The following is a 27,835-nucleotide window of genomic DNA, read 5'->3' on the forward strand; positions in this document are numbered from 1 at the left end:
TAAGTAAAGGCACGGAAGGTCCCCAAATTCAGTATGCTTAGAGACTTCTCTATATGCTAGATCCTGCAGGGAAGCTTTTCGTCCGGCTGCGTTGAAGTCAATGCTTATTGAAACGAACAAGACGAACGATAACCTTTCCGACCGTTAGCACAGCTTAGCGCCAGGCGGGCCCTCCATAATCGGGGAGGTGACTTGGGTTTTTAGATGCGTTCGTGAGACACAGCGTTTAAAATACCACAAGCGTCGGTGTCATATTTGCTACGCTAGACGAGCGAAACGCATTTACCTCGGCCAGATGGTGCTGATATGTAGGCTGTCCAGCAGGATGACTTCCGCGTTCCTGCCTACTTTTACTTACTGAACATGCTCAGCAGCAGCTATCTCAATCTCAGGCATAGTTGGCTAACCTACGTGACTACTGATAGTTCGCACCAGAGGGAGATCTAAAAAAAGAAACTGCGTTGGACTTGATCCTAGGACCGGAGCTATGAACTATCGCCTACGACGGTGACATCATCCGAGTGGAAATTGTAGGAGGGATCTTTCTACGAAACCGCCAACAATGCGTCAAGCATGTATATTTTGTTAGTTTTGTCTTGTAACTTGCAGTAGCAAGTTTCTATTTCTTACAACTCATCGTATCCCTATTGTTATTCTAACTGTTCAAAAGTATATTTGAAAACGAATTTACACAACTCTTCACAATTTTCAGCAACATTAAATCTAAAAATCCTTATACTGAACAACACAAGGTTGCATTTTTGCCCTTCAGATTACTAACATAAGGAAATCTGAAAAGAACTTGATGAAACCTTTATCAATAAGATTAAAAATAACAATGTTTGCTTTCCGTTAAAAGAGACGATGTATATTTGAACCCTCAATAACAAGAAATCCTATCATTCAAGCTTATTATAAAAAATATGCACTGAATATTCACTTATTTAAACAAGACTCATCTTATCATTTTCAGTTACATCAAATTCTGTAAATTCAACAGTAAAATTGTATAAAAGGGCTTCGTTTCTGTAATGACTTATATCACTATAATCTAATTCAATTGTATCTCGTTTAACGTTTTAACTCTGCTATTAGGCATCTTGATTAACTCGAATTCAAAAAGTTATTCAAAATGTTTTATGCAGACAACTGATTTCTTCCCAAGAGTTAAATATCTCAGTGGATATCATTTAGCTATTAAAGAATAGTATAATAGTCTACATTGCAACAAGTCTACATTTTTCTGTCCAATGTTTTCTTTACATTCACTTTTATTTTGCAATGTGGACAAGAGTTTGATTTGACACTGTAGGAATCCTAGAATTGTACTGTGCATTGATCTTTCGGTGTTAAGAAGATATTCCAGTTCGACAATATAGAAATCGGTACTATCGTGTACGTAATTTTGAAATTTTAATTACAAATATATTCAAGTGCCAAATACAGTTTAGATAACTGTTTACCTTTTATTACAACGATGTTAAAATGTATGTACTGTACATCCTACTGTAATTCTGTAATATTGCCGATTGCATTGGCTTTCAAGGTTATCAGAATCAATAAGTAGAGAATATACCAGAAATGTCATTATGTCAACGTTTCCTTCAGTTTCCTAATTCCATCCCACTCCATGGTAGAAGAGGAAACTGAAAAAAACAGCTGTGTAAATTTGATCATCAACATGAAGGGAAAAGTGAAGGGAGAGGTTGGTGTTCACGGTGTTGATGTTTATCTTATCTTGAAGTACTTGCCTATCATGTTATGGTTATGATAGGTTTGTTTTATGTGTACATTGTGCTTGAAGTAGACATGTTCTAATATAAATCGATATAAAAATAAAAATATAGTTAAAATAATATCCGATAAAATACGAATTAATTTTAAAGCATTCTGTATTTAACTGACACTATGGCAAAGATCGTTGTTGTTGGATCTTGTATGATCGATTTAACTTGGTATGTATTGTTATAATTTAATATATTACACTATTTCCGTTTAATGTATTTATTCCACAATGTTCATATATTGTGAAACCAAATAAAGGAAGCATAGGTGTACGTTGGGGTAGGGTACGATAAGCGGACCCGGTTTTTTTATATCGAAGAATGTAATCATGATACCTAATATTCGCATCTCAAATCCTAGACCATCAATCGATATAAAAGTATCTATAGTCCTCAATAACAATCACATGTTTTAAATTAAAATATGGACTTAATATTTACATTGATGAAATAAATTATTATAAGCAAAATTAGGAAAACTGAAGATGACCATATTTGCTACTCTCACAGTTACAGTTGTTTTTTTCCCACAAATTTCACATAATGGATTTTTCGAAACGAGTCCAACATGTTGAAGCCAATTAAAGCATGTCTTATCATCTTTCAAATCAAATCAAATGTTACTTATATGTAAAATTGAATAATATTACCTTACGTGTATTATTTTAAAGTGTTTACAGCTGTTGATATAGATTATTTAAGTTATTTGTTCAAAATAATTAATCAGTATCGATTGATTATATCAGTGGTTATGATGAAGTAATATTGTTTGCCAATTTCGATATAAAAAACCGGGTCCGCTTATCATACCCTACCCATATGTTGTACTATGAGGGACCTAGTTGGGATTTTATATCCCTTGGTATAATCATTGATATTTCCTGTATTGAATAAAATAACTACCAATCCATATGGAAGTTCATAAAATATTAAATAATAAGGGTAGAGTACGATAAGCGGACCCGGTTTTTTATATCGAAATTGGCAAACAATATTACTCAATCATAACCATCGACATAATCAATCGATACTAATTAATTATTTTGAACAATTAACTTAAATAAATAATCTATATCAACAGCTGTAAACAATTTCAAATAATACACGTAAGGTAATATTTCAATTTTACATAAGTAACATTGGATTATTAAGAATGGCAGTCAATTTTAGAAAATTACACAACATTGCTTTGAAAGATGATAAGACATGTTATTTGTGGCTTCAAAATGTAGGACTCGTACCGAAAAACCCATTATGTGAAATTTGTGGGGAAGAAACAAATGTAACTGTGAGCAAATATGGTCGTCTTCAGTTTTCCTAATAATTTTGGTTATAATAATTTGTTTGATCACTGTTAATATTAATTTCACATTTTAATTTAAAACATATGTTTGTTGTTGCGGACTACAGATACTTTTATATCGATTGATAGTCTAGGATTTGAGATGCGAATATTAGGTATCTATGATTACATTCTTCGATATAAAAAAAAAAACTGGGTCCGCTTATCGTACCCTACCCTAATATATAATTACGTGTGTATAATTATAAACAATTCAATAGTTATGACCTAAACCATATGAAATGTGGCTAATAATTATTTATGAGTTTTCCTGTTTGATCGATCTCGTTCTGGTTTGACTATTATTTTTTTTCTTAATTATTTATGAGTTTTCCTATAAACTCATATTTTAATTTAAAACATGTGTTTGTTATTTAAGACTATATATACTTTTATATCAATTGATAGTCTAGGATTCGAGATGCAAATATTAGGTATCGATGATTATATTCTTCAATATAAAAAACTGGGTCCGCTTATCGTACCCTACCCTATAAACAATTCGGACCCGGTTTTATATCAATTACTACAATCATTGTTACTTAATATTCATTTATCAAATACACGCTTATAAATTATGTCAACATCTCTAGTCATAATAAGAATCATATTTTTAATTAAAATAATTAGTATAATGCACAAAGTGATAATTTTATGAATAATAAATGAGCTCTAACGATCAAATAAACAATTAGAACTGGAATTAGAAAAAAACTCATAAATAATAAAGAAGTGCTAACAACAAAAAACATTTATAATAAGATGAAAGTTTTACCCTCCTGGGTAACAATGATTAACCGCTTTCGAGAAGTTGTTGAAGCATTTTCTTTATAAAACCGTACTTTTTTCTGATACAAATTCTCACAGAGATGATTTGCAAGAAGGTCGGCTGATATGCCACTTTTTAAACTTCGTTTCATGGTCCTCTACGAGATTTCGACTGTCTGTTACTATCTATAAAAGAAAAACGTGTATTAATGAAAAAGTGTTTATAGTTGATAAAAGTTAGTTGTTGTTAAAAAATCAGTATCGGTTAGTTATATCGAAAGTTATGATTAAGTAATATTGTTTGTCAATATGGATGTAAAAAACAGGGTCCGCTTATCGTACTCTACCCTAAATTTAAAATTAAGGACCGGAATGGAAAAAGATAAGCTTTACATTATTAACCTATTGCTAATGTCTTCCTCATCAAAACAATATACTGTTTCAAGGGATGGAAATGACAAATAACAAAGTTATAGAACATTAAAAGTAGAATTACTTATCTTGCATGGAAAAATATTTCTGGCTACAGTATAATAAACGGTCACCAACACAATCAGGTTATGATTATCGATTTTAAATATTGATACTGTCGAATATGACATTTGACCTATAGATATTCATAAATAATCATTGCCAGCTTTCTTTCTTTAGACTAGTGACGTCATTACCAGCTATTGTTTATTTTGTTTATGTAGGAGAAGGCTAGTGACAACAACAGGCACAATGCAGATATTGGCTCAAAATGTTTTATAAACACTGAGCAATGTTTTAAATGGGTACAAGATAATGGCCTTGCTCCTTTAAGAGATGAAAACTAGAATTAAAGGTGAAAATCACAAGAAAAGTAAGAACAAACATGACGTATCTAAAAACAATCTTGAGAAGACTTTTTGAACATTCTAAATTTGATATTATGAATAGAATGAAAAATCTGTACTATTTTTTTAGTTGAAATCAAACAAACTATGACTTTTGAATTATTAGTTAATGTACTTTTGACAGCATTACTACCTGCACATTTATCCTTAAAAATACATAAGGTAAGTAAATGTTATTGTTTCTTCGTAACTATATATTATATTTGAATTTGTAAATTATATTAATATTTATACGTTAATTTCTAATATTGAAAACAAGCAAAACCATATTGTTCTTTGAAATATCTATTACGTTACTTGGTCTGACATTTTGCTTTCAGTCGTTTGGATAGTTGAATCATTCGATAATCATCCAATTGTGTTGGTGACGGCTTATTATACTGCAGCCACATTTCTTGGTTCTAAATCTGTGCTTGGCGTCATATGGTCTTGTAACTGTGAGTCAACCTCGTATTGGTTAGTGCTGACATCAGCTGTTGTTCCATCTTTGGATACATAAAATAACAATAATGCTGTAACGGGAAAAAGGCTGGTTCCGTAGGGTTGGCTGGTTAATCCGTGGGTGAGTTTGACAGTCTAGTTCTGAGTCAGCTAGGTGAGTGTTTATTAGTATAAATCAAATTGTTAGTACTGTATTACGTAACTCACTTTTCATTTTTTTTTTTAGTTTTCAATTTTAAAGTGTTTAAAAAGTGAATAGGATTAGATAGCTGATGTAATAGTTTTAATAACATGTGTTATTTAAAATAATATAGTAAACAGTAAATAAATCCATTACCTGTAACTTAATATTTGTTTATCAGAAATGTATCTGACTTCAAAGTTTATTAAAAACCTATCTTCAGGCAATTTATTTTAACAGTTTTATTTTATTAAAATAGCATTATTAGTTAGTAGGATTATAGACATTTTGCCATCGTTGTATGTTAATATATAATAACAGAAAAGGTCCGAAATTCTATTATACATATAGTAGATACATACCTACATATTATAAACGAAAAGAGTTAAGGTTAACCTTTACAAGTGCTCACATGATATGAGCTTGAATTTTGAGGAGGTTGAATATTTCTCTTCTTTTGCCTTTAGCACTACCGGAGCCTACACTTATGGCCAAGGGCATTTCCGATCGATACTTTTCCAACGTGAGATTACTTTGGGCGATTTGGCATGTGATTTGAGGTCGGGAAATGCCCCTGGCCATCAGTGCGGGCAATGGTGGCACCTTTCGCCACCCCGCACTTCTGGAGAAAAAAGAAAAATATCCCTCGAGATAGTACTTAAATTCAAAATCATATTACATGAGGACTCATAAAGGTTAACTTTAACTTTGCTATTACTAGTAACATTTATGATAACTTAATTTATACCTTCTTATATTACGTAATAACAAGTAGTAGAGGGGAACAGAGTGTCCTTATAATACCAAAGTACCCAAAGAAAAGTATTAACTTTTCTCCCTTTTTTTGAAGAGAAGTTTTAAGTCTTTCCTCGCTTTTATTGAATTGAAAGTTCTATCCTATTTTGTTATAGTTGTGGTTTAAGCTTCTTTTAGGTAAAGTGAGTGAAGTAAATACTATTTCAAAAGACATAAACGAAATAAATATTGTGAATTTTATGTTTTAAAACATACTTTTAAACCATTTTTAGACATTTTCTGGGTAAATATTGGATTTGAGTAATCATTGATAACCATCTAAAACCACCTAGTTACAATATTCCTGATGATATAAACAGTCATAAAGACCATGACTCTTAGTTTGGAAAAATTTAAATAATACCAAAAAAAACCAATAATAATATTCCAAATTAATATGAACTCACTTAACATAAGTGAACTAGGGTTTTAGTGGGAAATTTATTTTGACCTAAAAGCACTTTTATGATGTTCTGCGTGTGTAACCTTTAATTAAGCTCCATCTAGTGTGGTAGTACTGCCTCACACTACTGGCAACATTTAAAATTATACAATCATTTATATTTTCTTTCAGCTTTTCTCCAAGACTACCAAAATGTGGAGAAACAATTCATGGGACATGTTTTCAAAGAGATTTTGGGGGTAAGGGTGCTAACCAGTGCATTGCAGCCACGCGTCTAGGAGCAGAGACTGCTTTAGTTGCTTGTGTAAGTCAGCCTCAAATTTAAGATTTAGTTGTATTTTACGAGGCATATTTATAAAGTAAGGGCTGTTTGGTTACAGGAAAAAATATAGAACACATTTTATTGGTATATTTAGTTAGCTACAAACCTACTTCACTTCTCTACATAAACGCTGTTCACTTGTAAGTATTTTTCATACCGCTGCACCAGCTTCTTTAACCCCTCTGTATAGGAGCTTGCCACCTGAGAGTTGAACCAGTTCACAAACCCGTCTTTAGTTTCTCTTCAGTTTCAAAACGTCCACCGAGCCACCTTTAGAAATGCAAGAAGAGGTAGTAGTTGCTAGGTGCAAGGTCAGGTTTAGCAGCATTGTGATAAGTGCATAATCGTGAAGGAGGATTATTCAGATGACAGTTTCCCTCATCGTTTGTTTTGGATCACACGTCTCAGTGTGTGAGCATTTCACAGTGCATATCAGCTGTAATTTTTGTTCTACGTTCCATAAAATCTACACCCTTTACATCCCAAAAGTTGGTAGCCATCAATTTTCGACTTATTGTACAATGTTTGGTTAAAATTTTTTCGTTTTGGTGAAGAATGTCGCCACTGCATCAATTGTTATTTTGTTTCTCGATTGATTTAGGATATCCATGTCTCGTCCCCAGTAACAATGGGAGAAAACAAATCCTCTCCATCTTGTTGGTAATGGCCCAAAAACTCTCATCCTTTGACATTCTTTGCTCCTTGTGGTGGTTGGTCAGCATTTTTGCTGTTTACCTTGCACACAATTGAAACGCGGACTGAAACTTAACGAAAGCAAGACTCAAACCATTCTTATTGGAACTTCCAGAGTTCTGAGCGGTATCGACTTGAACAACTCTCCTACACTCATATTGAACGGTCGTCCTCTTTCATACAGTGACAAGGTCAAAAATCTTGGATTGACTATTACAAAAACTCTTAGTTGGGGCGATAATGTTACCGAGGCTTGTGGCAGGGTATTTGCTGGTATTCATAGTCTTAAGCAATTTGCTATTTATTTACCCTTGAATTTGAAAGTAATCCTAGTGAAGACCCTGATTTTCTGCCATTTCAATTACTGTAACGAAGTTACAAATGACATGACGGTTGAGCTTTCGGACAGATTACAACGTGCTCAAAATTATTGTGTTCACTTTATCTTCAACCTTAGACGATATGACCATATAACACCCTTCATCAATCAGTTACATCTGTTAAAGTTGAATCTACTCCGTCAGTTCCACATTCTTAGGATGTTACATTCTATTTTGTATAATCATGAAGTTTTAATAATCGAGGGATAACTTGCCATTCCATTCCTCGAGAAACTGACTCAGTCACCTGTAGATAATTCGAGATACTAACAATTTAGCTACCAGAGTGTTGAATAAGGAAACACAAAAATTATAAATTACTACCCTAAGTATTGTAAGAAGAAGTTTAATTTCACCATTTTGGCCAAAATCATCTTATTATAATTAACCTACCTAATCAACAAATTTACTTACCTTTAAAAATTGTTGTATTGCTAACAAACAAGACATCTTCTGGCTTGTATTGTTGTAAGGTAGAACATTAAAAAATACACTTCAACAAGTTAAAACTTAAAAATAATAGACTGTCAAACCTATTTTACACGTTTAAAATATTTTTTGAATAAGGCAAATTTATATATCTTGTAAATAAACTTTAAATTACAGTAAATAGACATGTTGTTGCAATATTTATTTAATAAAATTACAAAAGCCAGTTCAATAAGATTGAGCTTTTAAAGTATATTACCTACCCTATCTCTAGACTTAAAATATTTAATTGTACAGGCGTAGCAATGCAAGCAATGTGGCTGGGTAAGACTGATCCAATAATGCAGGAAGTAAGGCCGTTGACAATCTTCATAATAAGTGGTGCATGGGAGCGTAGGAGGTATAGGATGCAAATGAAAGCAATGTGGGTGGCTAAGACTGATACAATAATGCAAAAAGTAAGGTCTTTGACAATCTTCATAGTAAGTGGTGCATGAGAGCCTGACAGAATGGACGTCACTATAAAGATTACTTGCCCAAAGAACTGAGTTTGCAGGAATCACAACCACCATGTTGTTTGTCAACTTCACTAACTATAAACATGCACATGGTTGTGATTCCTGACCTAGGCGTGCCACACTGCTTTGGTAAGATTTGTTTATTTTAACCTAGTTTGTAATTATGTATTAGGTTAGTTTTTTACCTGAAGAAGAGATCAGATTGCAGATCTCGAAAAGTAGTGTTACTGATTTCTTGTTTCACTGAACGATGGAAAATGTCCGGAAAAATCCTGTTTCCTTCACATTGCTTCGACTTTGTTTTGCTTTTTTCGGCCGTTGCTCTTTGCGAGTTTTCCACTGTAAAGATTGAGCCTTTGTTTCAGGGTCGTAGCCATAAACCCATGATTCATCACCAGTAATAACTTTTTTAAATAGCCCTGGGTCACTTTTTATCAAATCCAGATTGTCCTGTGCGATTTCAAGTCGACAGTTCTTTTGGTCTTCTGTCAGCAGCCGAGGAACAAATTTTGCCGAAACACGGTTCATTTTTAAATCTTCGTGTAAAATGTTACAAACTGACGATTTTGGTATTCCTAAATCTTCTTCCAGCTCTTGGACAGTTAATCAACGGTTTTCATTAATTGCTGCACGAACACGTTCAACATTTTCAGCGTTTCTGGCCGTTAAAGGCCTGCCAGACCGGTCATGACTCTCCACTGATATGCGCCATTTTTAAACCGCCTAAACCACTCTTTTATTTGTGTATCACCCATAGACACGTCACCATAAACTTTCTGTATCATAGTAATCGTCTCTGATGCTGAATGGCCAAGTTTTTTGCAAAATTTAATGCAAATGCGCTGCTCAACATGTTCAGTCTTATTGTAATGTGACGCACACACACGGCAGTACTGTACGGAACAGAACGCTGTGACTCACTGAGTGACCGGATCGTATTCAATGCCTAATATGGGAAGGAGTAGGCTCGCCCCTCCCCTCCAATAACCGGTTCGAGCTGGTCGGTTACGCCGCGGCCGCCTACTGGTCGGCGGTCGGATACTTTTTGGACAGACCTCTTATATAGTTTAGCTGGTATTTCAATATACTACAACCCTGTAGCACATTAATAACTTCTTGTCCTTGTTATATAAATTTGGGCATTTTTTAACTTTATTTTGAGAATTTTGGCAGTTCTCCAACCAACATTATATGGCTTTGCATGTTTTATTGTAATTTCTTTTATACAGAGGAGACTTGAAATAGCTTTATACATGTTAGTTAGGTATTAATATATGATTTTTTCTTATTATATATTTGATTACTTTAGTTAAATTATAACAATAAGTTAATGTTGTGTTATTCATCAATAGCTTGGTGACGATATTTTTGGAAAGGAGTACTTGGGCCATTTACGTAAAAACAATGTTGATACTAAACATGTGTCTCTAATTGAAGGGGAATCTTGTGGAATTGCTCAAATCTCCGTGGCAGATAGTGGTGGGTACTAGTTAGAGTTACTGGTTTTGTAATAGTTTAAACTGTGGTCTTATTCTATGTGTTATTTTGTAAGTTTAATGTAAGCTTGATTATATTAAATCTGGTAATGGGGGAAAAATATGTTGAACTCTTTTGCACATTATAAAGAAATATTGTTTTTGCTGGAGAAGAAAACTATTCTTCAGATATTATGGAACTACTTATTCTTAAGTACCCTGAAATCGGAAGAAAATTAAGCCTTTGTGAAAACGTATGTCCATTGACTATTTTTTTGAGTATGTTCCACGTATGTTCCTGGTGCTGTGTTTTTGAGGGATTTTGAGTGGAAAAGCCAAAACGGTGACTATAGTATTTGTTTTGTTCAGTCAATAAAGTCTCTTGAATAGACTGAAAAAATTAAATTTCAGTTTTCATTCGACACAATAAAATTTATTCACTTAATTACAGACCTAACCTGAACAGTGAACTTGCATTTTTGCATTATTTTTAAATTTCCAATTTGGATCTGTGAAGATTTTGTGTGTTAATGAAACTCTAACAAAATAATAAGCCATTAAATTAAAGGTTACTTATTACTAGTGTTAAATTACTACAGTTATTTATAGAATCAAATAAAAAGTCAGAACCTAGGCTTACCTGGATTGTACAGATAACTATAAATAAAACAATACTAGACTTTCAATAATACTTGTGCACAACACTGAACAATAATAATAATAAATTAATTAATTTTATTTCATCACTGTAGTTAAATGTGGACTGATTGTAGTGTTGAATATAAATTACATGCTGTTGAAAGGACCACATGTTGAACTGGATCTGACAGGAGGAAGAGAGGGCTGTTGTCAATACCACCTGTTATCAGTTGAGATTGCTCAACTGGTTAAGTTACAGCCTCAAGTTCTGGAGGTCGTCAGTTCAAATCCAACCAGTAGCATATACTTTTTGCAAGGCTGATTTTAACTGGCTAGCATATATTTAATGTGTTATTGTAATATAAAATAAGCTGCAAAAACTTTTATTATCATTTTATAACATTTTTCTTCAAATTTCTGTAATCAATAAAATAATTTATCTTTCAGTGTAAAACTGACACTTATATAAGTAACAAATAAAGACAGATTATATCTGTGTGCATATGATATTTTTTCGTCTTCCAAATAAAAGTGATATTTAAAATTGGATTTTTATTTTGTTAACTTTTAATAATGAAAACTGTCTATGACTCTAAATCCAAAGACCAAGAAAACAAAATATCCTTGTGGAATTTGCCATAAAAAATGTCAGGTATGGAGCGTTGGGCTGCAGTGGACAATGCAAAATGTGGTTTCATCTAAAATGTTTGAATTTTGCATACTCGGAGGTGAAGAAAACTATCAGAGAATGAGAGACAATGTTGGAAATGTCCAAATTGTATAAATATCGTACAAAAACAAAATTTAGAGCTCTGCATTGACCCAGATCTCTCTGAAAAGAATAACACAATGCCAAAATGGAAATCAGGATCTTGAAACCTCATTAAATGCAGCTGAGCTAGGAAGTGCTCTTCTCCAAGAAAACGAAAATCTAAAACAAGAGCTACACAATGAAAAGTTAAGGAAGTCACAGAATGAAATAGAACTCGAGGATAAACTTAAAGAAAACTGAATACAAAGTTGAACAAATTACTACAAAGAACTATGAAGAAAACAAAAGGTTAAAAAATGAAATCGATGTTTTAAAAATAAATTAATAAACTTGGAAAATAAACGTTGTAGGGTCTAACTAACACTTATGAAGCAATGGAGAACGAAATCAGTAAAACATGCAATAACTATAAAAATAAAATTAAAACCATGTCTAACACAATAAGACATTGGAAAATGAAAAAAAATCAGGAAAAAGTGACAGTTCAATGGTAGACAAGAATGAAAATCTAATAAATAAACTACTGAAAAAAGAAAAAAAATGTACAAGGAAGAAATTAAAGACCTCAGAGAAATTAAATAACAAACTGCACACTGTACAAGCTCTCAAGAAAAGAATGTTACAGTGGCACAGTCTAACACCGAAAATAATGTATCTGTAGCCCTGTCTCTGCTTGATGGTGAATGGGTTACAGATGATGCTATAACTATATATTTTGATCTACTTATACTACTATAGACCAAAAAAAAATCTGTTTGATGCTACCAGCCATTGTACTTATTTTGAAACATTCTGGACACATTGAAAATGTTTTAGAACCTCTAAAAATTATATGAAAAATCCTACATATTGATGCAATAAACGGATTCTCATTTTTTCCATCGGAGACCCTCTTGTTACAGACAGTAAAGGATCAGGAACCCATTGGAGTATGTTACTTTATGCAAGAAAAGAAAAACAATTTTTTGTATTTTGACTCTTTGGGTACTTACAACCTCAAAGTAGCTGAAGCGGTAGGTGGCAGCGAAAATTGCTCTTACGCATTGGTATGACTGAACAAGTGAAAATAAAGCTAATGTACAATAACAAAGCAGAACAATTCTTATGATTGCGGATTACATATGCTACTAGTGGCAGAAATGTTACTGGCTCACATTGCGGACACTGGATCAGTGGATACAGACTTTGAAATTCCAAGATTGTATGAAATTGATGTATGGGACCAAAAGAGCTCAACTTGACTCAATACTGCACAACACGAGGTCTTCTAGTAATATCAAATGTCTAGCCCCAATAATTCTAAGTTCCAGCCAAAACTAAACTGAAAAATAAATTAAATGATATGATTGTACAATAGTGAACCGCAGAATAATGAGATGAACCGTGTTACTCAGAAGTCTCAAGCCTGTCAAGTCAAACAAAAAAATAATGGAAATTGGACACAGGTTAAGAGTGGCAAGAGTGTGAAAACAAACACAAAATTAAATGAATACCCTATAACTCTTATTAACAAATATGAATGTCTCAGAAATGAAGATCAAGAGGAGATTGATACCCAAGAGTAGAGCCGGAACATTGTAGAGGCAGATATTAAACAGTCTAAGTACTATTGGGAAAATCCTACATTTACATATAAAAAAGATAAGCAAAAGGAAGTCAATGCTCTTGTTTTAGGGGACTCTATGCTGAAGCATGTATCAGTGCCAGACACAGAATTAAAATTCTTTCGGGGAGCAACTGCTGAACAGATGTGTCAAAGACTTAAAAATGTGAGTACGATTGCAAAAAACCCGAAAACTGTGGTGCTACATTTTGGTTCAAATGACTTGGATTGTCTTGGAAGTTCAGAAGATGTAATGGGAGCTATGTGTAAATTAATTAAAATAGCCAAGAAAACGTTCAGTGGTAAACCAATAATTGTAAATAGTATAATTGCTAGAAGAAATACTCCACAATCCTTGTTGCAAAGAACAAACCAAAATATTAGGTGGGCATGTAAAGAACTTAAAGCAGTCTATTTGGATGTTGGGAAGTACATTAATGACTCCTGCCTTTCAAGAGATGGAGTCCACCTAAACAGAAAGGGTTCTATGACTGTCAGCAAAATAATAAATAAAGGCAATATTGATATGTGCTCAGCCAAAATTAAAAATTTTGTTGAAGAACTCTGAAAATACAAAGTTAACCAATAATAATGCACAAGATAAACTGACTAGCACCAAAAGTATTACAGTAATTGAAGCCCAATATGTCAAAAGAAATAAAAAAAAATAAAGATAACAGATCAGTGGCATTCTCACACTGCATATCAAGCGACTTGAATGACGAAAAAAACATGAGTGCCGGTGTTGCAGTGGTATTTAAGAGTCAGTTTGGGAAACCTACACAGTCAAACTGTATAACCAGCCATCTAGCCTGCCAACAATCACAAAATGGAGCCACTATATACAGTTTAATAACCAAACCAAATCCAAAATTATTTTATTGAAACCATCAAAAAGCGACTATGATGAGGCATTTGAACAATCACTGCTGATTTCAAAAACAAAGGTCTTCAAAACATTAGTCTGCTCACCGATGGGATGTATGCGGGACAAAATAAAATAGGTCACTTCATTGAAAATATTTTTGAGTTCCAGAATGCAACTAATGCCCAAATTAAAATCATTGTTTTTAATGAAAAAATCCCAAAGAAGCTTGAGAAATGGTATGACTCACAAGGATTTTTCTGAAAAAAATTCAGGATACTATTAGTACCAGACAAAGTTACATAAAATAGTGGAAGATAAAAAAAAGACAGCACCAACTGACTATCTTTCTGCTTCAACACACAACGCCCATGGACAAACAACCCACCATTACCACCAGGGAAGCTGGAAGGGGCACACACAGCAGCTCAAGAGAACCAGATGAGTTTCACTGAGCCAGCAGAGACTACACTCTACATACCCAGGTCCTCGCCACATGACAACTCGACGCATTGTATTACAAGAAAAGACTGCTCTGAGGCAAATAGTAGTTTTAATGATAGCTGTCATTCTAGCAGTATATAGGTTTAAGTGATTCTGTTAGTGGTGAATTATTGTTAAATGGTAGGGCATAAGGCATGTAGTTTAATTAATAACTCAAATAACAATTCTGAAGATTTTTTTAATGTTCAACAAAACAAAAAGTCATTGTAAGATAAAAAGGAAAACCGAACTACATACAAAATCAAACTTCATATGTAACTGTCTTCCATCAGAACATACAGCACATGGCCACCAGAATTGATCCTCTGACAATAACTATCAAGAGCTTGAACCTGACATCATTAATTCTGACTGAACATAAATTAAATTAGTGATGAAGTTGAAAAACTTAAAATACCAGGTTTTTGTATTAGCAAAAAGGGTATGTCAGAAAAAAATTATGAGGGAGGTGGGGTTATTAATATTGGTATCGGTGCATTTATAAATTTACAAAAACAATTTGTTGATGTTAATTTGGGATCTACTGAATGAAGACAAATATTTGAATCTTGTGTTATTCAGATTAAAATCAATTCAGTAAAATTCTTAGTTGGAGGGATTTATAGGAGTCCATCTGAAAATACTGCAAGTTTTTTACAAAAAACTAGACATGTTTTTAGAGATTTTATCCAAAATTTGTGATAAACATTGTTATTGGTGGTGATATTAATGTTGATGTTTTGAAGGGAGGATAGAAAAAAAAAGACTTTGTCAATACATTGAATATGCATGGTTTTTTATTATACAGTTAAAAATTCCAACCAGGGGTAGCAGACAACAGTGAAACTGCAATAGATAATTTTCTCACCAACATGAAAGCTATTTTATTTGATGTAGAATGTATAATAACATACTCTCTGATCATGATGCTCAAATGTTCAAAATAAAGAAAAATAAAAATGTTTAAATTAAAAAATAAGTAGAATTGGAAGAATTTTTAGTGAAAGAAATATAGAAAACTTTAAGAAAGACATATCTAAGGAAGGACTGGACTAAACTTTATATGGCACCAGTAGATGATAAGTTTAACATATTTTTACAACATTCTAAAATATTATTTTGATATAAAATTTTCCCTTTAAAACGCTTCTTTATTAAACACAATAAAAACCAATGGATAGATTATGAAATAACTTGCAAACAAAAAGAACTTATAAATAAACATAATTTATATAGGAAGAGTAAAAATAAACAAACAAATAAAACTTTCTTTGAAGGAACAAAAAAATAAATATAAAAAATTGATTCAAAAAAAAGAAAAGAGATTACATTAATAATAAAGTGGTGAATACAACAAATATCAATAAAAACTATATGGCAAAGTGGTAAATAATGAAATTAGAAACAGTAAGGAAATGTTCATTTAAAAATATAGAGCTTAACGATGGTTGGTAAAAATAATCTGTGACCCTGTTTGTGTAGCTGATTTATTAAACATAAGTTTTGTCGAAATGGTAAAAAAGCATGTTGCTCCAAATTTAAACAAAAAGTCATATTTCTATTAATCGAAATTCAAATTATAAAAGTAAATTTAAATGCAAACACTATTGACTGTGATCAACTAATTAAAATAATTGATTCTATTAAGCCAAAAGGTCGGCAGGGTATGATGACATACCTATAAAGATTATTAAAGAGGCAAAACATGCACTTTTAAATCCTCTTTTACATGTGGTGAATGTTTCTATAATAACAGGAAACTTCCCAACTCAATTAAAAATATCAAAAGTTGTTCCTGTATTAAAAAAAGGAGACAGCAAAAATCCTCTAAATTATAGGACATTGGCAATACAACATGCTTTATCAAAAATATTTGAAAAGACTATGATGATTCCAATTAGTAGACTATTTTGAGAAGGTGTAAATTGCTGGATTGATTTGGAGCAGCATGGCTATAGAAAAAATAGATCAACGGTAACAGCATTAATTGATTATATTGAGAAGTGTGCTAGAAAATTATGGATGAAGGGAATCATACTGTTGGAGCCTTTCTGGATCTTGACAAAGGCATTTGATAGTGTCTGCCATTTAAAAATATGCTAGAAAAATTAGAATCATATGGTATTGAGGATAAAAGAATTAAGCTGGGCATCAGTCATATTCTGGAAGGGCGACAGCGCAGTATGTTAGTATTAAATATCTAGGTAATAATGAAATAAGAAATATTAATTCAAGAATAGAAAAAATACAATATTCTGTACCACTAAGGTTCAGTATTGGGCCCATTTTTGTTCTTATGCTACTTGGGAGGTATGCACAGATTTTGACCAATTTATCAAATAAAAATCATTTATGTTTATTTGCAGATGATATAAGTATGTCAGTTTCTGGAAAAGATTTACAAAGTGTATAAATTACAACAGAATATTCAATGTCACAAATAAAATTTACAAAGTGTGAATGATAGAAATTTATTACTAAATTCTGATAAAACAATTCTAATGAAATTTAAATGTATAACAATCAAATGAGATAAATACAATTGGAAAATAAATTTGTAAAAAGATACAAAATTCTTGGGTCTGGCTCTAAGTAATACATTAAGTTGGACAAAACAAGTAGAAAAAATTTGTCATAAATGAGTTCTGGAATATTTGCAATCAGGCGGTTATCCTTCTTCCTAGAAATAAATGCACTGAAATCTGTTTACTATGCCTTGATACATCCACACATTTCATATGGCATTGAAATTTATGGTTGGAACCAGTAGTGCAAATAACTTAAACAAAATATTACATTTACAAAAAGTGGCAATAAGACATATTCTACACCTTAAAAATAATGATAGTTGTAAGACCACTTTATTAACCTAAGAATAATGACAGTATATAGTTTATATATTTATTAAAAACTATATTACATGTCAAGACAAATTGCAGAGTCTATACCAAGGCAACAACAAGATTATCATAATTATAATACAAGAAAAAATAGAGAAAATTTTGTAGTAAAGAAACATAATAAAGAAAAATATAAACAGTGTCCGACATACATAGGAATAAAATTTTATAAATGACCTTCCAGGCTGTATTAAGAATGAGAATTCTTTTAATAATTTTAAGAAAATGTTTGAAAACAATTTTGTACAGATCATTCATTCTACTCTCTTGAAGAGTTTTTTACACGGTGACTTGAAAGTAATTTTGTTTGTATTTGCCTACCATTACAATAACATATTAACACTATGGACATAAATATTTAAAATATTATATGTATTATTATACTGTATTAAATATAAAGTATGAATACTCTAACCTGAGTCTTATGTTTTATATTGTGGTAAAGGTAATTGACGCAATTCATGTACATTATGTATAAAAAGAATAAAGGAATTTTGAATTTGAATTTGAATTTGAATTTGAATTTTTTATCTTGAATGTTAATACCCCAAGTCTATATTTTTAGTAAAAATAAACGTTAAAAATGGATCTAGCAATTTTGATTACATTATTATCACTTATAGCCAGTTAAATACTTATATAATATTACTTGCAACTTATGGTGAGGAGCAGACACTGCAAAATATACACATTTTTGTTTGTTTGAGATGGATGGTGGAAGTCCAAGATGGAAACAGCAATAGGTTGAAAAGTAATGTAAAATAAATATTGAACCTGCATGCTTGAGAACATGAAAAAATTAAAGGTGATATCCTCCATGATAAAGAGAATCATTAAGAAGAAGATCACAGAAGAATAAAACTGAACAAATAAGAATTTTCTTGGTGTTATTCATTAAGATAATGTAATAAGACTTTAGTGATTCATTTCAGTTAGAAAAAGTATAGTAAGTTGGTTTTTAGTGAAATTTTCTTTTTGAAAACGTAAGAGAAATGCAATTGAAATACAATGGAATTCAAAGGGAATTTTTCCTCTCTCAGGGAGGAGGGTGTGGTACCACACACTGGCACAGCTCCTCTTTCCAACTTGAATTCATTTTTGAACCAAATCTATGTGGCTTAATGATATGGCCTCATTATTCAGTCATTTCTCTCATAACAGACACATAGCATCAGATTTGCTATTTGAAATGAATTTTGTGATCTTAAGACCCAAACTTCGTTAAAATTTAATACTTTTTATTTACATAATGGAACAGATTATTACTTCCATAAAAGGCAGTTTCCATGGTATGCCTTTACTTGTTGAGCTGCTGACATGTCCCCCCCCTGATTAAATCCACCCAGAAGTGGGAGGCTTTAAAGTATCTCCAAGACACTGAGTGAAATTGAACATACTGATCTGTACAGTAGTCCTCAGACAATTAGTCACTGAATTCTGTCAAGTTCCATTCTTAGCCTTTGCCTGTGTTCTTGGTCACCAGGTAGCACATGTATGATCCTACTATAAGGAAGATCTGATGATTATTATACAGAGCCAACATAACTGGTCTGTCAAAGGGCCCAGAGTTTGTCAATCATTATTCACTTAGCGTAATGACTAGCCACTTTATCGTATAAGATTGACTTGGCATTTGACCCTGCACTCTTGTCATAAATAGCCCTTATGAAGTTCTTGTAAAGAAAGCAAGCTTCATATAGTACAGATTTATTAACAAGTCTTGTCTGTCCTTTTACACCATATCTTTTCCTTGTTAAAGACACCTTGTATAATATCAGGCTGATATTTGTACTTTACAAGAAAAAAATATTGCTGGTGCTGCGAATCTCAGTAATTCTGGTTATATTTGATGAGCTATCCAGTTTGGAAGACACATTATGGTAGAACATTACTTATGATCTGAGTATCAAGGGCATACAGATCAGTACTTCTCTCACAAATCTAGTGGCTTGTAACGGTTGTAATTCATTCTTTTGCTTCGTGGTATAGCCAAGACAGCGTTATGGTATTTAATGTGCTTACTGCATTAGATATCTTACTCTGTTCCACAGGAGATCGTATCATGATAGTGATTGTGTTAATACATTTGCTCTCACTTTTTTAATTGGTTTGGATGTAATCTGTAACTGTTTATCTGGATTAAATTGCTTGCCACATTAAATATGAGTGCTTTCTTCATATAATTGTAGGTGTTATATTTAGAATTAATTGTTTCACTAATTATGGGTTGATTGGTGAATTAACTTATCATTATATCGGATTCTTAAGGAAACACGAGTCTACATATACTGTTGAAACACTGTCATTAGTATTTTTATACTGTTCATAGCCATTCAGTAAGACTATAAAGCAATCAAATTACATTCTCTCATTGGTGATTGTTTTATGTGAATTCTACAATTTGTTCTACTTATATCTTCAAGCTTTTTAGATAGCATAATGAAAATCAAATGCTTTTGTAAAGCTTTGGAAATGTAGTTGTATAGAGTACAACTTAGATGTACTATTGAAGTTAAATTTTCCACATGTTAAATTCACATTCACTTGCTTTTTCAATCTTTTAACGATTCTGAAATAGTAAGATAACCTTATTTTGAATTAGGCAGATATTTTATTGCATTGATGCAATATTGCTTCAAAAACTGCAAGACTTGTATTGCAGTGTAATGAAGATATGTTGTAATGATGCCAGCAGTGTTTGACCTCAGCTCATCTTCTGATAAACATAGTTTAATGTACTAACTCAGTATGACGATTTTTCTATCTTATCAAGCTTTCATAATCACTCTTAAAGAAAAACAAAAATGTATTTCAGAGTTAGCTCAACTCTGTACACATATAACTCATTTCACTTCCAGAATGAGGATTTTATTTTCATTGCCCAGAATGTCTAGTTGATAACATCATTGTAGACTGTAAACTAAAAACTACAACTAGTGAATGCCTTGTTATTGATTTATTGCAAGGATTAAAGGATTATGATTTTATATGTTTTCAAAGATACTCTGTTCAAAGATAAACACAGGACTTCTCAATCCTGCTTCTATAATACATTTATATCTTGTTTAATATGATATTTGAACTTTAATGAGGTTGTAATTCAGAATGATGAATGTCTGACAAGGCCACATTTCACTGCTGTGAAAGCAGGTGTATATCAATGGCAGTCTCGATTGAACATTTATTTACTGAAAATGGTTCTCCACAGTGAATCTGAAATATTGTAAGAGTGTAATTGTAGAGTAGTGTTTTAATGCAGTTTGAACAGAAAAATTTAGATGTTAACTAAGTTAATGGCAAGTAACCGGTTACTGTAGCAGAAGTTAGATAATACTACTGTCATTATTAATTACAGTACACTAAACCAGGTGATGTTCTTGCAAATATTAAATTCTGTGACTTTGCCAACATTATAACTTGATAAGTTGTGTACAGTGTTTATTTACCTTATGTATAGTACATTTTCTTTAAATTACTTTTCATAGGAATTTATGGGTTAGTATTTCGAATAAGAGGATTTATATATTTTATTCTTTTACATATAATATCCCGATATATGAAATACATGCCAAATTTTGTCTAAATCCATACACATGGTTTTTGTTTAATCGAATCATGAACATCTTTAAAAACTAGTAATAAAATAGGATTTATAATATTAATAGAACTATAGTACCGTTGTTGTTGTAGGAGACAATCACATAATCATTGTAGCAGGAGCTAACAATCGTTTGAGTGCCCAAGAAATAACAAATGCTTCTGGATTACTGTCCACAGCTGAAGTGGTGGTTTTTCAGTTTGAGACCCCACTAACAACCACTGTTAAGGCTCTTAAATACTGCAAACAAAACAACCCTGCTGGTGAGTTAAGAACTTCTTAGAAAATAATTAATATTTATATTTTAGCTCCTTATGTTAAATTGAAATTAACAGTTCTGAAAGTTTTTTTTGTATAAACTTCTTTTCTTTTATACAGTTTTTAGGCACTAGCTTTTTAGTGCCTAATGTTTTGTTTACTGTACAGTAATTAGGATTCCAGATGAAGAGGAGTTGGACCTTTTTCATTAAAAATAGATTCATCAAAATCTGTCCCTTAGTTTCAGAAAGATCTGTGGACAAGCATAAAACAGGAACATGCTGAGTTGTATACTCTCCTCCTTAGTTTTGAGTTAGTTAATCATAATAAGAAGGTGAGGTAATTAAATTGTTATTAGATTTATTTCTCAAGGTTGTATTTATTTGAAATATTGTTAGTATGGTATTGTGTTGTCTTCGGCTTACTTTTAATACTAGTTTATAATTAGTAATTTTAGGAATGTAGTTTTTACAACATAGATTCTTACTTTCAATAAACTTTTGTATTTCTGATTAGGTATTACAATAGTAAACGCTTCTCCAGTCAGTCAATCAGTAGATCCAGAACTGTACAAGTACACAGACATTCTGTGCATTAATGAAACAGAGGTATGTATAATCTGCTCAGAAGTTGGGCTGGTTTATCTGAGTGGGATTAGTTATCAAGGTTCTGTGTTTAGTTTTTATCATAAGTTAATATTTGCTATGATTAGTTAGTTCACATCTGAGAAATTTTCATGTCTTCAGTTTGTTTGTATTTTATTTCAAAACATTCACTGGAGGAGAAAGTAATTAATGCAGAGAATATTTTATATTAAAAACCTCACCTAAGATGGTTCTAAGGCAAGAATGAAGGAAAGTCTAAACAATGTTCACAGTATGTATTGTAAATTGTAAATTCTTTATTGAACATATTCTTAGAGAACAGTACAATTTAAAAATTCATTTATCGTGTAAAATGGATGGTCTTGAAGCCAGAGTTTTAGTTTGTGTCCAAACTGCAGCCGGTCTCTCCTCTTCAGTTCTAGTGGGAGGGCGTTCCACAGCTTTGCTCCGACATACGTTGGCTTCTTCTCCGTGGGCGCTAGGCGGTGAGCTGGAAGATGGTAGTTTGCAGCATGTTGAGTGTTGTAGTCATGTTGCTGTGCTCCAGTCATCCTATTTCATAAAATAGTCGTGTAAAAAGTTGAGGTTCCTACCAGGGTTAGGCATGCTAATTATCATTTACCAATATGGCGGTCCACTTTGATTTTTCTTATAGAACACTCTTAAAAAAATCATTTTAAGACTTTTATATATCTTTATGTTTTTTATTATTTATTTATTATCCAATAATAACAGAGATATGAGAGATCAAAGTATTAAAATACCTTATTAAGTTTAATATTGAGAATTAACACATTTTTAAATAGGTGTCTGTTTTAATATTCTGAATTACAAACCCAACATTTTAAATTTGGGAATTTTAAATTTATTTTTAAGATTTTTACTATGTGTATTCAAAAATAGTTTGTTTTTAACAATCATAACTGTTCAGTTGTAACTGTAAATATTTTAAGTAAATAAACAAATTTTTATTGATTTCCATTGTTATTCCCTATTTTGTATTCTTACTCTTTGGACAAAGGAAAATGCTCTTGAAAAGAATACATCTGCTTTCTTGTTTACTCAATTATAAAATATCTTAAAAACAAAGAATTATCCGCAGTTTAGATTATAAAAATGGACGCCTGTTTAAAATGTGTTTTCTCAATGTTAAAACTCCATAAGGAATCTTAATACTTTGAGCTTTTATTAGGTTGTTAAGGGTAATATCAAAAAAGTGCAAATAATAAAAATGTCTTAAAATTACTCTTTCTAACATAAATATTAAAAAAAATATAGGGTGTTCTATAAGAAAAAAACAAAGTTGACCCTATATCGGAAAATTACACAGGTTTTTTTAAAGTTTAAAATAAACATTTTAAATATCTCTAAAAACATGAAAGGGTTCCTCATTTTTAGATTTGTGCACTTCCATTTTAGATATCTGAAATTTTTATGTCATGTACTTATTTAGTATCAATCATAAGCTCTTACACTCTAGATTGCCTTTTGTGGATTTGAATTGCATATGACTATAGTTGCCCTATATTTGGAAGTGTATTTATTTAAAATGTGTTTACTCCAAAACTTTGTAAAAGATACATTTGTATAATATTTGCAGTAGTCATATTAGACATATGTATTAAAAAAACAAAGTAATATTGCAATATATCCGACTTATTTTAATATATTGGCTTAAAATATATAAGTTTGTAACTATGTATAGATTTAGAAGATTAAATTAGAAAATGAAGATGTGAAGAAATTATACAGGCCCAGATGATGACAGGGCTGCCAACAGAAACCAAAATCCAATGTGAGGTCGCATTGGCACACCTGCTGGATCTCGGCTGTGCCTCGGTGATCATCACACTGGGTAAGGATGGTGCCATGTTTGCCTCATGTGAACATCGTGCTGTACAGTATGAGCCTGGCACTCCAGTCGCCAGCCCTGTTGATACCACGGTTAGTGCAGTTCTACACCAGTTGTTTTACAATAGAATATAGAACAATTTATGAAAGATGCATTGGTCATGGAAGAATAAAGAGTATTTCATTTAGGAATTGTTTAATACAAGTTTTAATATGTGATTGGTTGGCTTTGAAAAATAAAATATTAATTGACATTGAGTGAAATAAACCCATTGATGGTTTCTCTATTGATAATATGTGCAAGGGTAGTATATAACACAAATGAAATTACACTTAAGATTAGTATAGATAAATATACAATTATTATAAAATATAATATATTTTTCTGGAAGTAAAAAAATTTAATTATAAAAGTAAGAGAAAATTGAGATTTTCTTATTTAGAGATTCACTCTATATTTCATTAATGAGCAATGACAATTGATTGGAAAGATTCAGAATTATTTTTAACCTAAGTAATGGTTTAGGTCATATTGAATTAATATATATCTTAACAACTGTATTGATAAAATGTTTATTTTCAAAAGGGCGCAGGTGATGCGTTTCTGGGAGCACTTGCCTTTTTGTTGGCGTACCGCAGTGAATGGCCCTTGAAGCGTAAAGTTCAAGTGTCCTGTAGTGTTGCAGCTCGCTCTATCATGAAGAGAGGGACTCAGTCCAGCTTCCCTTATGCCAAGGACTTGCCACCAGCATGGCTCTCAGACTGATCTGCTCTGTTACATAATAATTATAACAAAGGGGAATAATATGTTAGCGTAGTTGGGTCAAATAAAATCGAGGCTGTTGAAGATAGATTGGTTTATTTGTAACCCATTTCTATTTCTGTCAATATTTTAACCAAGCTATAATATTCAGACAAGACAAGAGTTGTTCAGACAATAAAGTTGCTTTAATAAATAAAGTATAACAAGTAACTTTACAGCTTTTTTACTATACACATTTTAAAGAACAACTCTTTAAAACTATTTTTCAACATAGCTATCGTTTAAATTTAAGCACTTTTCATATCTACGTTCCAGAATTTTTTTCAATAACTATTGAATAAAATTCTACTGCCTATGCACATGATCAGTTACAACGGTTGTGGAGATGAGGTACACACCACTCTATTGATTGACATTCACATAGAAATCCACCAATGACTATGTGGTTAAGAAATGTGTTGCCTTCTTATGGTAATGGATAAGGAACTTTAGAATGGTCCCATTCTCTTTGTTTTGAGTTCAGCAGTTGAGCGTTTAGATAACCATCGGAAACCAAATTTAAGATATCCAAGTTTGTAAGTCACAATATTATACCTTTGAGATATATATATATATATATATATATATATATATATATATATATATATATATATATTACTTTGAAAGATCAGTGATTGTGAATCTTTGATTTTTCCTAACCTTATGATTGATTTGTTTGATTAGGTCATTGGTAACCACAGGTAAATCAGCCATCCCACTTTTCGTCGTGGACATTAAATTGTTATTCAAGAAACAATTCACATAAATTTTAACCGCAATACAGATTATAATGTCTTCTCCATATGCCACAGAACACGAAAGATGATGAATTAACTGGTTGAATTTGTTTACCAAAATAAATCTAATGAGGTTTTTATGTACTTGACAGTCGGTGGGGGAGTTGGATACGGTGGCCATTTTGAACCATACTTGCACTTAGTATTGCATATCAATTTGGAAATCAAGATGAATTTTGAGCAGTTATCTTGTTGAAAGGTGAACTTTGAGTTGTCAGCATTTACACAGCACACAATTACCTTACAAATAATCCATGGGAGAATGGATATATTGGACATGGTCTTGTGATCATGATACCCTTAGAAGGATGAGATATTTCACAGTATCTCCCCAACAAATCCCATTTTGTTGAACTAAGAGCAGAAGCTCAAAAATCTCATGGGGTGTCATTGAGTACATTTACTTGTATATCAAGAAATCTCTGTGTATTCACAAACTCAGTAAAATATATTGGTAGAAATCCTTATTTTGCTTGCACCCATACCTTCCACTGCGTATTCAAAAAATTTGGGCTCCAATGTATGCATATCACAAGTTCATTAATGTACATGGATGTCTTGGAGGTTAGTAATTGATCTCTCACTATTCCATATCGCTGCAAAAATTTGGGACCTTCAAGAATTTTTCAGGGAATCCTTTCTTTATCTACATTTGCACTGATAGTTATAAGAGCTCAAAATGCCACATTATGATTTTATAGTTGAAATATTGTTGTGTATACTAACTCTTTAAAATGTTCACCACCAACATGGTGGAAATTTCCAAAAATATACAAATAATGTGTATACTGTACAATGGCATGACTAGGACTTTGTAGGGAGGGAGGATGAATCTGATTGAAGAGCATGTCACACTGGGGGAGGGGGTATGGAATAAATTTAAATTTAAAGAAATTAGATAGGCCTAATTCAAAGTAAAACATGTAACTGTTGTATATCAAACATGTACGATTGCTGTTATACATATCTTTTCAAAGATATGGATTTTGGGAGGGAGTTTCTATTCCTTTATCCCCCCTTTGGTTATGCCATTGGTACAATAGCCTGCTGTTTTCCTCAGTTTAAGTTCAGACGAAAACAGTCATGAGCTCTGGGATGTTCGTTCAGTCTAGTCCAGGATATCAAGAATAAGACTGATTACTCGTACTTGAAACCTTCCTTGTGGCATGTAAACATATTTATCGTCAACAGTTCCATCTACTTTCTTTCATGTATTAGTCACTTTTAGATCAGGATCTTTAACTTCTGTACAGTACTTCAACTATTTTCTTCAAGAAGTTGAACCCATGGAGGTTAATTGGGAGAGAGGACTATACACATCTCTAACTTCGCCTCTGAAATAAAGACTATTTTCATTGCAACCCACACATTTTTCAGTTTATGAGTAGGAACTATGAACCCTTTACTTTGTTTAGTGGCCAGATTAGCAAAGCTTGTAAGTATGTAGGATCTTATTTCCTAAATCAATACAGTTGAAAAATTTGTATTAAATTGATGTTATACAATAAATTTGGAGGAATTTTTCCATTCAATCAATCTGTTCATATAAGCATGAACTTTATCTGGTCATACAAGGCTTCCAGTTCCATTAATGCTGACATTACATCACTGTAACTACACAAACTTTTTTCTAAGGATCAGATCGCTTCTATTATACTACTCCATTTTGTTGACATTTAGTGAAAATATATTTTAGTATTTTCTAAATATGCAGTTATTTCTGCAGCAAACACAGTTTCTAATTTAATAATAATCAAATTTTTTATATTTAACTTGTAGTTCGATTAATTCTGATTGAATCAACAGTAAAAGATAATTAGCAGTTTAATAAAATACAAAGAAGTTTTTACTGCATATTAACACATTTATACATTTTTTGTAGCATTTATCCTCGAATTACAAAAATTATTAACCAACTATTACAACTTTTATCAATATTAAATTAAACCGTTAAATTATAATATTGATTTTAAATTATGAAATTATGATCAATTACACCTTTGTGATGTCTTAAGAATGTCTATTCTTTAACTTTTAACCATATATTTAAATTTATGGAATAATAAATAAACACAGAGATAAATTTTACTGAACTACAAATATCATGTTTGAAGTAACTGTGGATTAAGGTTAGGCTAATTACTATTTAATTATGCAACAACGGTATTGTAATTGTAATTCAAGTTGAAGAAAAAATTGCTTTATTTTAATATCTAAAGAGCAATGTAATTTATTTTTAATGTAAATCAAAAC

At 31.8% G+C, this 27,835-nt stretch overlaps 1 protein-coding gene across 2 annotated transcripts; it reads left to right on the forward strand.

Annotated features, from left to right (window-relative positions):
- The first annotated feature begins 1,711 nt into the window (after window positions 1-1,711).
- LOC124357364 (ribokinase-like) lies at window positions 1,712-24,834 on the forward strand. 2 transcript variants are annotated; one of them, XM_046809089.1, is made up of 7 exons: window positions 1,712-1,955; window positions 6,764-6,896; window positions 10,287-10,413; window positions 21,362-21,532; window positions 22,044-22,135; window positions 23,885-24,076; window positions 24,570-24,834. In XM_046809089.1, exons 1-7 carry the CDS (start codon window positions 1,909-1,911, stop codon window positions 24,747-24,749), a joined length of 942 nt encoding a protein of 313 aa, XP_046665045.1. In that variant the 5' UTR covers window positions 1,712-1,908; the 3' UTR covers window positions 24,750-24,834. The 2 variants fall into 2 exon arrangements, with proteins under 2 accessions (XP_046665045.1, XP_046665046.1); XM_046809090.1 differs by lacking the exon at window positions 22,044-22,135 and having other exon boundaries at window positions 23,874-24,076.
- Window positions 24,835-27,835: the final 3,001 nt, after the last annotated feature.

This window comes from Homalodisca vitripennis, chromosome 3, assembly GCF_021130785.1.
Source record: "Homalodisca vitripennis isolate AUS2020 chromosome 3, UT_GWSS_2.1, whole genome shotgun sequence".
In the NCBI taxonomy this organism is placed as follows: Eukaryota; Metazoa; Arthropoda; class Insecta; order Hemiptera; family Cicadellidae; genus Homalodisca; species Homalodisca vitripennis.